General features: G+C 37.4%; 1 protein-coding gene across 1 annotated transcript in view; it reads left to right on the top strand.

Moving 5' to 3' along the window:
• The window catches only part of LOC150081842 (serine/threonine-protein kinase Tao-like), a 319424-nt gene extending 306499 nt beyond the window's left edge, over window positions 1-12925 (top strand). Inside the window, exon 12 of the mRNA XM_090378937.1 lies at window positions 12050-12925. Coding sequence (XP_090235063.1) covers window positions 12050-12292 — 243 coding nt within the window. The 3' untranslated portion in view covers window positions 12293-12925. The remainder of the gene's footprint in view (window positions 1-12049) is intronic.
• The last annotated feature ends 1050 nt before the right edge of the window (window positions 12926-13975 follow it).

Genomic DNA, 13975 nt, shown 5'->3' with positions numbered 1-13975 from the left:
AACATTCTTCTCTTGAACAGCCTTAGCACATTTATTGGAAAACCAAGGTTTAGATAAAGGACGAGATTTTAAAGTGGAGTGTGGGATAAAGGATTCCATTCCTACAAGAATATTTCACTGACATGATCTGAGCAAATGTTCACATCAGAAGTTTTGAAACAGTAATCTGACCAAGGAAAAGAAGAAACAAAATCTCGCAGGTCATCCCATTTTGCATTCCTGTAATGCCAAACAACACAAAGTTGGGAATAGCCATGAGATAAAGGCTCCATTGGAGAAGAGACAATCACCAAGTTGTGATCTGAGGTGCCTAAAGGACCACTCACTTCGACCGTGTACTTAGAACAGTTGTCATGTTGGCTTTATGGTTAGGATTGTCCGGTATTCTTGTAGTAAATGAACAATCTGTGCGAGGCCAGTAATTGCAAAAGCCTCAGAATTTCGACCAGCTGGGTTTGTGTGACTAGAAAATGGAAGCTAGCTGGAGTTGTGAACACTAAAATTATCAAGGAAAATTACCTCACTGTTAGGAAAGTTGGACTGGAGAAAATCAAGTTTCAAGGAGAGGAAAGCAGAGTCCAAGTGGAGTTGGGGAGAACAGTAGAGACAACAGATAAATTTGACAGAATGAGGGTAGAGAGATTTTAAGCCAGAGAAGATCGAAAAGAGGAGATTCCAAATTACCAAGTCTCTGACAGAGAATATCGGAATATCTACAAGCCTTTGAGGCGAAAGGAATCGTACAACAAATAATTTGGACAACTGAGATGAGCAGTGATTGAATCAACCGATAACTGAGATTCTGTCAGAAAAAGTACATGGGGTTTGGCAGACTGTAAGTGGAAATGAACATTGTTGAGATTAGAACTGAGACCATGTTTATTTGTGAAATGAACTAGGAAGTGTTTGGGAGGTTTAGATCTTTTCGCAAATAAGCTGACTCTATTAATTTGACAATTCAAGGTGTATTCAATGGTAAGAAAAAGTGAGGGGGAATGCTATATGAAGTAATGAAATTTTTGGATATGGCGTACACATGGTAAGAATATACCCAGATCCGTGACATAACGTGACCTCGACAATGCCCCCCCCCCCCACTTTCACACTACTCAAACTACCTCCAGTCACTATCTGGCAGAGTAGATGTAGCAAGATTATACACTAGCTGATCTGTAAGTCTCCTAAAGAGTTACCAATAGATTCGGTCTGGTGTACTAACTGCGAACATCGTTTTACGAGCTGTACCCTCGAAATGTAATGAAGATTGGATCTTCCCCTGATGTCCATCATAACCTCAAAAGTCATCAGTCGTACTGCATGATGGAAGAGATGGAAGGGTTGACCGGAACTTAGCCCTGGAGACTAAACATGGGTTCCACCACTTCAAGCCTCCAATAAGCAAAGTGGTGGAATTGCACTGGTCATCTAGTATTGTCTGGTAACACCGAATGGCGGCATTCCTCCATGTGGTGTGGGCACCACACCTTGCAACCCCTGGTAACCCACAGTGTGCTTGTACATGGAGGTTATACCCGGGATTACTAACAGTTCCACCATCGTGAAGGTGCAAGCAGAGGATTTGGCTGTCACAGACCATCCAGACTTTGCCGAAATTGGGTCACTTGGCTTAAGTATCACGCGAATATCAGTTCCATCAGCATTTTAGACTCCCGGGTAGCAAGCACAGCTTGTCTGGCATATCTGAGAGAATGTCTGCGACAGCCTCAAGGACCAAAATAATTAAATTATATATGTACCTTGGTAGCATATCCTTTGTAATATTGTGACACTATACCAGACTTTAAAAAAAGAAAAAAAAAAAAAAAATCTCGCAACTGAGAGCATTCAATTGTCAGCCGGCTACTTGCACTGGCTGCAATTGCCGGACGCTTTACAACATTGTGCATACATTGTGCATACAACCAGTGGCATAACTAAGAGCAAATTGGCCGCAATGCAAACACAGGTTATGGGGCTTATTCCCTGTTAACACAATCCCAAAAAGTGAAGAACAAAAAAAAAAAAAAAAAAAGGGTCAACATTACCTGTTATTTCTGGGGGGGGGGGGGAGAATACCAGACGTATTACTTTTTCCAAACAAGAAAGTAAAATACTGGAAGGATGTTGATACTACCAACAATTGCCTACTTACTTTTTACTTAATGGTTATTATTTTTATTAATGGTATTAATGATGCAAGAATAGGTAGCCCTTGATTTACACCAGGGTTAGGTTCCTGGTGGGACAGGTGCAAATGGATCCTTTTATATCAAGGGTGACCAACTTAATTTATGATGCGATCTACTTTTTTTTTCCTTCAAAATATGCCGCGATCTACCATCTCAAAAATTTCATTGCACAAGGTTAAAAAAGTTAATCAACACATATTGAAAAATGTTGTTTATAAATTTTAAAATTCAATACAATTCAGAATTCTTATTTTAAATTCATACGTATTTAAAATTTTAATTTATGCAAAGTTTGTGTCTTCATGTCATCTGCCAAGCTTTCAAAATCGGGGATATACTGTGATAAGGCCAACCATAAAGAATCTTCTGTATGCAAGTCCGTAAGAGCACAGCGATTCTTTGTTTGTTTCAAATATGAAAAGGCCAATTTGCATAGATATGTGGAACCAAAACAGGAATTTAAAAGTTAACTGCATTTTTTTACATTTGGTTACTTTTCTTGGCAAACATATTTCCAAAACTCTTTTTCTGATGATCTGGCTTTTAGGAAAATATCGTTTCGCAATACAGCAAGCCCCTGTTATAATGCGGTTCGCTTTACGCTGATTTTGCCATAACGCTGTTCTTATATTATAACCCGTATCTGACTATAATGCTCTTTTACAGATTGCATTTTTGGCATATTTAATGAAATCGTTTCATTTGATGGAGTCCGATAGCTTGAAAATGAATAGCAAAACAGAATTAAAACGTTTCCCACTCTGACTTGAGAAATTTTCCCATGCTCAGTGAAATTTAATTGCAGTATAGTGACTTGTTACGTAGTTCCGAGATCAACATTTAAAAAAATTATCAAGTATATTGCTTGTAATATTTGCTTTAACATTACTTGAACATTGTATCATAATTAATGCAACCAACGCAGTTACATTTTCGAAGGGTTAATAATGGCCGATAAGAATGAAAAAGCAACAATGTCTGAGTGCAGTACGAAGACTATAAATGTAAGAAGAAGACTGAATTTGAAAATTAAATTAGACGTTTTGAAGCAAATCGATTCCGGTCAAAGACAAGCAGATGTGTGCCATAATTTAGGGCTTGCAAGTTTAACTGTAAGAACAATTATAAAAAAAAAATAAAGAATTAATTTTAGCAGTGGGAAAGATAGCTGTTTCACTGCAAGCAACTAGGGCTAGGCCGACTATTAGGATTGAAATAAAGACTTTAACTAGCCCCAGGGGCTCACATCTGGTGAGTATGAGCTTAGCACACCCAGGGTCCTGAGCTGGATATCGTCATTCTTCTCTTTCTTGGTGATTCCCTTCTACTTCTCTCTCTCTCTCTCTCTCTCTGAGTAACTAGGAAAATTTTTGGCTGGTGCAGCATAAGCCTCAGGCTTCCTTGCACCATATAGCTAATAATAATAATTTTATTGAAGATAATATTTGCAGAATTCAAATATTATCTAATTCAAATATAAATAATATTTGCAGAATTCAGTTAAGTTAAATATTATTAAAGAGAGAGAGAGAGAGAGAGTAGCCAATATGATGATCTGAAGAAAACTCACCTAAAAAAAAAAAAAAAAAAAATGTGGAACCATTTAAAACTAGTAAAGGCTGGTTGAATAGATTTAAAATCCAGGGAGAAGCCGCAAGTGCAGGAGCCGAAACTTTCAAAAAACAACTTAAAATTATTGAAGAGGGATATTGTGTGTTATACTTCTCAACAAGTTTTTAACATAGATGAAGCAGGACTTTTGTGGAAACGAATGCCTAAAAGAAGTTTCATATTGAAAGAAGAAAAAACATGCCAGGTTTGAAACCTGGGATCGAAGCAGCGAAGGATCAGTTGACTTTATTGTTGGGTGGTAACGCTGCGGGGGATTTAAAATTAATACCCCTTTTAATTTATTTGGAAGAGGGCCAAAGTTCAACCCAAAATCGACACATTTTTCATGATTAAATTCATTAATTAAATTAAATCAATTTAGATCAATTAAATTCATGATTTTAATTGGAATTTTAAGTTTAATTTTGATACGTAAGTAGTTACCACATAATTATATGCGTATGTAATGCAGAATATTTTATATGTACAAATAATTGAATATTAAATATTTTGACCGACATTTGTGCATCTTTTCACTACCGTTTATTATTGATTAGGAAATATCCTATGGGAATGTGGCACTCGCTTAGTGCGGATTCACTTAGTGCTCTTCTAACAAATTATCAGCGTTAAGTGGGGGTCACCTGTATAATAATTTCATTTTCAAGTAATATTTTCTCTTTGTGAAAAATCACAGCAATTTTTTTCTGCAATTTGCTTCGTATCTAAGTCTACATTAAATGGATAAGAAATATATTGTACAATGTCTTCAATTGTTTTAAAATCACTGAATCTGGTTTCAAAATCACCCACAACATTCTAGATTTCAGAAACATATTTCTCACTATTAAATTCAAAAACAGGATATTTTTGCAAACGTTCTTGCATATTTGCAAAATGGTCAGTTTTTTTCTTTGAGATCCTTAGCCATTGCCAAAAATTGGTATTTATATGCAGAATACTACTAATCATGTCACTCACATTTTTATTTTTTCCTTGTAATTCCAAATTCAGATCACTTAATTTACTGGTAAAATCTGCTAAAAAAAGATCAAACAACCACTCCGTATCTTGTAGCTGCTGATAATCATCTCCCCTTTGATCAACAAATTTTTTAATCTGTGTAGAAACTTACTCCGACTTAGCCACCTCACATCTCTGTGTAATATCAGATCTGGTTCTTTTTCATAGAGTTGCATTTTGAAAAGTCTCCTTTGAAGAGATTGTCCTCTGATGGAATTAACGATTTTGAAAGCGATGTCCATAACACTTTTAGTATTTAATCTTTTGCTGGCTAACACTTCTTGATGGATGATACAGGGGTAACTCAAAAAATCTGGGAATTCGTCATCCTTTTGGCACAATGCGATGAATCCGTTAAGATTCCCCGTCATTGCTTTAGCTCCATCTGTTGTTATTGATACGAGCTTAAATAGTGGTAATTTAATTTTTTCAATAAAATGTTTGAATGAGTTAAAGACATCAAGACCTCTAGTTCTTTCTTTTAACAGTTCTTCTCTAGTGGCAGAATCATCGAAAACCATATGAATAAAAACGAGCAACTGAGCTGTATCACTGACATCTGTAGATTCATCCAGCTGTAAAGAAAAGGACACACAATTAGCAATATCAGCACGCAATTGTTCGCTCACATTTTTACTCATTTTTTAGATGCATTGCATCACAGTATTTCGAGATAATTGCAGATCTTGATGTGCACTTTTAATTTAATTTTTGTTCTTAAAATTTTCAAAAAAATAATCTGTTATTTCTAAAAATGCGTCTTTGATGAATTGACCATCAAAATTATTTGCATTTTTTTGCAAGAAGATGACTCACTTTAAATGATGCTACAGTTATTGCTTTAGATTGTAAATTAGGTGTCATGAAGAAATTTTGTTTCACAAATAATCTAGATTGAAGTTCTAATTTATTTTTTCTAAGGTCACTATTCGGCAGAAAATCTGATTGGTATTTACCATGGAGTGCGTTGAAGTACCTTTCTAAATTTCCTTTTTTGGGTATAGTCATGGAAGCATTGCAAATCAAACAGCAACATTTTTCTTTCACCATTACAAAAAAAGTATTCTAGTTCCCACTCTTGATGAAAATGATACGTTTTACTCTTTTTCGTAGTATTCATTTTAAATCAAAAGGTATTTAATAACTGGACAGTACATATAAGTACTGTCCAGTTATTAAATCAGCAAAAGCAATGCTTACCAATTAAAACACTAAGTTGCGCCAACCGGAAAAATATTCTGTCTGAAAAGCTAACGTAGGATAACTGATGAAGAGGATTTCCAAATGACGAAGTTGTTTCCAAAATAACTGGACAAACACACCACCGTTTATAATCAGTTTTGAACGCCTTTGTGATATTTCTCTAAAGCTATTTCTGGAAGTCACGACCATAAACAATAAAAACAATTTGCACTTTTTGGTTTATTGGGCTTTTCTGTTAGTGAAATCTAATTATAAACGGGTAGTAAACTCAGTCTTATTGCAGTTGTAATAATACCGACAGCTGGAATTCTGTGGGATTTTACGTTATTATGGTGAAATGTTTCTCCTTCAATGAAATCTTCAATCATGCAAAAAAAAATTAATAAATAAATTTTCAAAATCTGCTCTTCATTCCTATTTTTGAACCTTCATAAAAAAAAATAAAAAATAATGCGCAAGTAGTGAAACCCACTGCGCAATATAAAATTTTGGTAGTATACTGACCGTGCAAATCGAGGGATGACTGTATATTTAAAATTTGTCGTGATCAACCGAAATTAAACCCGCGATTGACTCGTTGGCAACCCTGCTTTATATCATGGAATCAATGGGGAATCACAGGGTTAGGTTCCAGGCACCACCACCAAAACTTTTACCCACTGTTTTCAATACTTTAGAGCTGTACCCTTGAAATGTAAGGAATGTTGGATCTCGCCATTGGTCCTTGAGGTTGTCACAGACATTCTCTCAGATATGCCAGACAAGCTGTACTTGCTACCTGGGAGTCTAAAACGCTGATGGAACTGATATTCGGGTGACACTCAAGTCAAGTGGACCCAATTTTGGCGAAGTCCGGACGGTCTGTGGCAGCCAAATCCTCTGCTTGCACCTTCATGATGGTGGGACCGTTAGTAATCCTGGGTATAACCTCCATGCACAAGTACATGGTGGGTGACCACCCAGGTGTGAACCAATGTAAGCAGGGGTCGAGGTGTGGCACCCACACCACATGGAGGAATGCCGTCCCTCTATGTTACCAGGCAGTACTAGGTGCTAGATGACTCTCACCAACCTGTGCAATACCACCACTTTGCTTATTGGAGGCTTGAAGCAGTGGAACCCATGTTTAGTCTCTAGAGCTAAGTTCCGGTCAACCCTTCCCTATCTCTTCCATCATGCAGTATGATTAATGCCTTTTGAGGTTATGATGAACATCGTGGCGAGATCCAATATTCCTTACATTTCGAGGGTACAGCTCTAAAATGGTGTTCACAGGCCGGCCGCTAGTTAGTACACCAGACCGAACCTATTGGTAACTCTCTAGGAGGCTTCCGGATCAGCTAGTGTATAATCTTGCTACCTCTACTCTGCCAGATAGTGAATGGAGGGAGTCCGAGTAGTGTGTATGCGGGGAGCATTGTTGAGGCCACGTTATGTCAACGATCTGGGTATATTCTTACCATGTGTATGCCATATCCAAAAATGTCATTACTTCGTACAGCATGTCCCACCCACTTTTTCTTACTATTGAATACACCATGAATTGTCAAACTAATAGAGCAAGCTTATCTGCGAAAAGATCTAAACCTCCCAAGCACTTCCTGATTCATTTCACAAATATACATGGTCTCAGTTCTAATCTCAACGATATCCATTTCCACTTGCAGTCTGCCAAACCGCATGTACTTTTTCTGACAGAATCTTAGTTATCGGTTGATTCAACTACTGGTCATCTCAGATGCCCAAATTATTCGCTGTATGATTCCTTACGCCTCAAAGGTGGTACTTGTGCATATGTCCATTCTGATATTCCCTGTCAGAGACTTGGCAATTTGGAATCTCCTCTCTTTGATCTTCTCTGGCTTAAAATCTCTCTACTTGTGTCAAATTCATCTGTTGTCTCTACCGTTCTCCCAACTCCACTAATCATTTGGAGCTCTTTGACTTCCTCTCTTTGCAACTTGACTTTCTCCAGTCCAACTTTCCTTGGTGATTTTAATGTTCACACCGACCCAGCTGGTCGAGATAGTGAGGCTTTTGCAATTACTAATGACCTTGCACAGATTGTTCATTTACATACAAGAATACCGGACAATCCTAACCATAAAGTCAACATGACAAACAACTGTTCTAAGTACACGGTCGAAGTGAGTGGGCCTTTAGGCACCTCAGATCACAACTTGGTGATTGTCTCTTCTCCAATGGAGCCTTTATCTCATGGCTATTCCCAACTTTGTGTTGTTTGGCATTACAGGAATGCAAAATGGGATGACCTGCGAGATTTTGTTTCTTCTTTTCCTTGGTCAGATTACTGTTTCAAAACTTCTGATGTCAACATTTGCACAGATCGTGTCAGTGAAATTATTCTTGCAGGAATGGAATCCTTTATCCCACACTCCACTTTAAAATCTCGTCCTTTATCTAAACCTTTATTTTCCAATAAATGTGCTAAGGCTGTTCAAGAGTAGAATGTTGCATATCATAATTGGCTTGTTTCTAATTCTCCAGTTTCATTTTCTGTGTACACCAAAGCTCGCAACAATTGTAAAGCAGTTATTAATCAGTCCAAACTAGATTTGGAACAGGCTAAGAGTAGAAAACTTGCTTCTTGCCCTAATGGTAGCCAAGCATTCTGGTCTCTTGCCAAAGCTATTAGTAGCAACTTTTTGTCCATCTCTGCTCCCACCTCTGCCAAAACCAGATGGTTCTATTGTTACTTCAGTCAAGGATAAAGCTGACCTGCTAGCATCCCATTTTTCTTCCAAATCATGCACAGGCAGTTCTCGTTTTATGAGTTCCCAGGTTTAGAAAGTTTTTTTTTTTTTTTTTTTCAAAGTATCAAGTTTTAACAAAATAAAAAATATGAACATTAATTGCAAAAACTGAATGTTAAACATTCAAAAATACTGCATTTCAAACCATGCGCATAGCTATACAATACAGTGGACCCAGCTTTACGATATTAATCCATTCCAGAGACACCATCGTATTGTGAAAATATCGTAACGTGAACCCAATAACACACAGTTTTTTGCTAATTCATTCAACAACCTCGGAAGTTGAAATTTTCACTATGTAACTCTCTGTAACTTCTATAAAAATGTCGTTTTTATAGAACTGCATTAGTTACCAATTCAAATTACTAAAATTCACTACACTTTCATCATTAACATATGTTCTGTTATAAGAACCAATTTTGAACAGTTTGTGATATTTTTCTAAAACACATTTCTGGAGGTCACAACCATAAAACAAAAAAAAAAAACCACACAATTTGTACTTTCTGGTTTTTTGTACCATCCCATTTTTCTTCCAACTCATGTATTAATGATCTTGGTAAAACAATTCCCAACACGCTCCATTCGATGCCACCTGTGGTCTTCCGTCAAAAGGATGTCAGAAGGATTTTGATGAATCTTGATGCTAAGAAAGCTCCAGGTCCCGATGGTATTTCTCCACTTGTTCTTGAAACCTGTGCTCCTGAACTTACTCCTATTCTCTGCGCCTTTTTTCACTTTCTTATTCCAAAGGTGTTTTTCCTTCTGCTTGGAAATTTGCTCATATCCAGCCAGTTCCTAAAAAGGGTGACAAATCCCTCCCATCCAATTATCGTCCCATTGAAATTACTTCTACTCTTTATAAAGTAATGGAGAAATCAATTAACCGCCAACTCTTAAACTATCTATAAACCTTCTGTCTGATCAATGATCGCCAGTATGGATTCCGTCAGTGTCGATCCACTGGTGATATTCTGGCTTATGTTACCCATTTATGTACTAATTCACTGGAAAGGTTTGATGAAACACAAGTAGTTGCTCTTGACATCTCAAAGGCTTTCGATCGTGTTTGGCATAAAGGTCTTCTAAACAAGCTTCCATCTTATGGTTTGCCAACTGTTCTTTGTAATTGGTTATCCAGTTTTCTCTCTGATCGCTCACTGAGGGTGATGGTAGATGGCTGTCTGTCTTCTAACTTCTCCACTAATGCCGTTCCCCCAAGGTTCAGTTCTTTCCCCAACTCTTTTCCTCTTGTATATTAATGACCTTCTTCCATTGACTGGAAATCCTATCCATAGTTTGCAGATGATAGCACATTGCATTCCACTTTCCATTTTGAGAAACCTTGTCCTGCTCAATCAGCTTCAACTTCTCGAAAATCTGCTACCAATTCCTTAAATGCCAATCATCAGGTAATTCTCCAGTGGGGCAAAGACAACTTAGTTGATTTCAACCCTTCTAAAACTCAGTCTTGTCTTATATCTCGCAAAAAGGATTTTCTGCTCCTATGCTTATCTTTAGTGACACTCTGATTTCTAGGCAAAGTGATATATCTCTTTTGGGGGTTACCCTGACTTCTAATCTCTCTTGGCACAAGCACATTACAAATATTGCTTCCTCTGCATCTAAAAAACTTGGTTTTTTCTTTTGCTCTCGGCGTTACTTTTCTTCCAAACAGCTGCTGACTCTGCATAAGTCGCAAATCCGCCCTGCCATGGAATATTGTTCCCATATCTGGGGTAGTGCCCCGAAAACCTCTCTCAGGCTTCTCGATTCCATTCAGAAGAGGGCAGTTAGGTTAATTAATGAGTCATCTTTAACAAAGTCTCTCCACTCGCTGTCTCATAGATGTACTGTTTCTGCTGCATGCCTCTTCTACAGATACTTCCATGGGCACTGTTCTTCTGAATTGGCTTCTATAATTCCTGCTCTCTCTTTCAAAACAGTCCGAACACGTGCCGCCACCAGCCAACATCCATTTACTGTCCAACTCCAAACGCACAGAACCAACTTTTCATCGTTCTCGTTTATTCATTCAACTGCCGTTTTTTGGAACGGCCTTCGTTCATATGTATTTCCTGAAAATTACAGTCTACAGAAGTTCAAGTCCAATGTCAACAAATATCTTCTTTCGTCTTCTCAACCTCCAACCCAAGCACGGTACTAAGTACTATAGGTTCTAATACCTCTCATGTTTGGAGTTTACATAAAAAAAAAAAAAAAAAAAAAAGTGCTTTATGTTTAACCTACATAAATATAACAGTACATACATGTAAATAAAAAAATAAATTAATACATACATAAAACGTTTTGGCAGTGGCGTAATGTCGAAGTTTTAGTTGGCTTTTGAAGGTCCTGGTTGAGAAGATTGCCCCTTTTTTTTTTTTTTTTTTTTTTTCCTCATATTGTGAAGGCTGTTATGAAGATTTGTTTGTGGGTGTGTTTGGTGCCTGGTGAATGGCCAATGCAGCTACTTATTGGCTAGGTAAATTTCATGTAAAGCATCTTTCATCTTGTCCTCGATTGTAATAGTAGATGTGACATGGATCCCACTGTTCAGTGTTTGAAACCAGGCGATATCCATTTAGTGGAAGCAAGCTGTGTCACATCTGTGCCCAAAAAGTATTGCTTGAAGTGCAGAGAAAATTATGGTTCCTGTTTTCTGGGATATTGATCGAATAATCCTTACACAGTGTTCCCAAGGGCACTGTAGTGACAGGAAACTTGTTGAAGAGATTCTGAAGTAATCTCTTCCAGCATTTCAGAAGAAATATTCGTATGGACTGAAGCACAATCAATCCTCTCAAGGCAATGATGCATCCTCATTGTGCTGATAAGGGTAGGCGCCTCCATAGCCAGGTGGGCAAGAGCAGTAGTGCGTAGCACGCGCTTCTTGATTAGACCGGGGTTCGAGCCTGTGACCACCAAATACAGAAGATACGGAAAGGTCAGGGAATGACCACCGCATATCCCCAGAGCAATATGGCCTTAGTTGCTAATGCTCCTAAAAACCAAACAAAAACAAACTTGAGGTTATATCCTCCATACTTTCCTAATGTTTCAAGTAGTGAGTTTTGGTTGTTTCCAACATTGTTCCTTCCAGGAGATTATGTTGAAAAATGGCTTATATCATTGATGTTTCTTGTGTATTTTGTGAGAAATAAATTTGGAGATCTTATGATTTGAATGCACTTCATATACCTTAAGTGTTAAATTAACGTTTTTAATTTATTTTTTCCCATTTAGATGGAACTAGAAAAACAGCAGTTTCAAGAAGAAAGAGCTGAGAGACAAAGACTCTTACTGGATCGTCAAGCTCGAGAAATTGAAGCTTTTGATGAAGAAAGTGCGCGATTAGGCTTTGATGCTATTGCAATTGCTGAAGCATCCCAGGAACCATTACCTTCTGATGATATTAGCATCAGTGGGAGTATGCTAAGTCTTGCACATAGTAACAGTGCTAGCTCTTTTACTCATACCGCACTTTAGTAAGAGAGAAATAAATAAACATTTCTAATAATGCCCATATTCCTTGAAAATATACTGTTGAAACAACATGAATGGTAACAGTTACATGATGTGATTATGCATTATGACCCTTCCTAGTGTTGGCGCTAATGTAATATATTAACTGCCAGAAAATATTGAAAGGTCAGAATCTCCTGACAAAGTTCCTCTAATGGCAAGCACTTGGAGAAAACTTAACATAATGACCACTGTGGTGAAGAATAAGTTTTGCTATTTGTGTATACATGCACTTCTTTTTGCTCCATCATTAGGAAGGATAGTTGTTGGTTATTAAAGACACTCCACATGGACTCAGCATTGAGATGAGCATGGTTCTCATTCAGAACATCGACCGAACCTTCTTCCCATAAGCAGATACTAATGGCTTTTCTGTTCTGCCAGTTTTATAACAAAATATCTCAAATTTTGTCCAGAGAAGAGTCAGATTCAGTTGACCTGCTTGGGTATTAGTGGTCTGTTTAACACCTGTGGTTAGGTAATTACCTTTTGTAGTGTTCTTGTTTAAAAAAAATTAAAAAATTAATTTTAAAAAATTTAAATCTCATCCAAGATGGAATGAGGAAGATAGGGTTATTCATCTGGCCTGTTGTAAATTCATGGATGTGCTCATCTCACAGAATAATTATACTTCAGATCTGTATATAGCACTGTATAAAATGTCACTATGTGAATTGTTCAATAAAAATGTAGATTATACAGTTAATCTTGTTTTAAAAATTTTTAAGAGAAAGCATTATGGGCTCCTGTGTATTTTGTTACACTTCAGTCCATATATAAAGAACCAGATTTCTTTGGTTGCACTCTTATCAATAAGTATAATATTTAAAAAGTATTGTTATTTTTACTTTTAATAATCTTTAAATGATCAGTCACAGAAAAAAAATCATCTTTAATTTTTGTTTTCAGAAAGCACTTTAAAATATGGGGAACAGTGAATCATTATATACAAAACAAATTTTTACTGCCCTGTCATTAATATCTGGGCACTTGCTTATCTACGAATAACCTTTATTTATATGGAAACTAATAATGTGTGCTGAAACCTTTAGCCCCTATGACTGCCTCTAACCTTGACAGTACACACTCTCCACCAGTTTTTTGGTAAATTCCCTCCGATATTTTCTGCCATTCAGCCTTCAAAGCAGCAACCAGTTCAGCTCTTTATTGGGCATTCTCTCCAATCCAACAATCCATTTCATCTCAGATGTTTGCTATAGGATTGAGGTCAGGAATCTGGGCTCCTCAGGCAACTTTTCAATGTTTGAGTTCAAACCTGTCTGTCACAATGCAAACAATATGATATGGAGTGTTTTCTTGCTGATAGACATGTTGTCATGACAACATGTTACAATGGGTAGCACATTATTGTCCAAGATGCAAGACCTTGGCATTCATAGTTTTGTCCAAACCAACCAATAGTCCCAGGTCAAACCATCAAAAAAAGCCCTGGATTGCCATGCTACCTCTGCCAGTCTTCATTGTCAGGATGATACAATAGCTTTCTCTGAGCATCCAGCACATGTAGGCATGACTGTCAGACTGGTGGACCATGTTGTGTGCATGAGCAAGACGCAGTCAGCTATCAACGGAGGGGTGTCCATATATTAATAGAAAGAACTGGTGTTTGTGCGTGCGTGCACGCAC

This window comes from Mastigoproctus giganteus, chromosome 8, assembly GCF_048544385.1.
Source record: "Mastigoproctus giganteus isolate SK-2022 chromosome 8, ASM4854438v1, whole genome shotgun sequence".
NCBI lineage: Eukaryota > Metazoa > Arthropoda > Arachnida > Uropygi > Thelyphonidae > Mastigoproctus > Mastigoproctus giganteus.
Note: the sequence above shows the minus strand (reverse complement) of the source record. Positions and strands in the feature narration are given on the sequence as shown.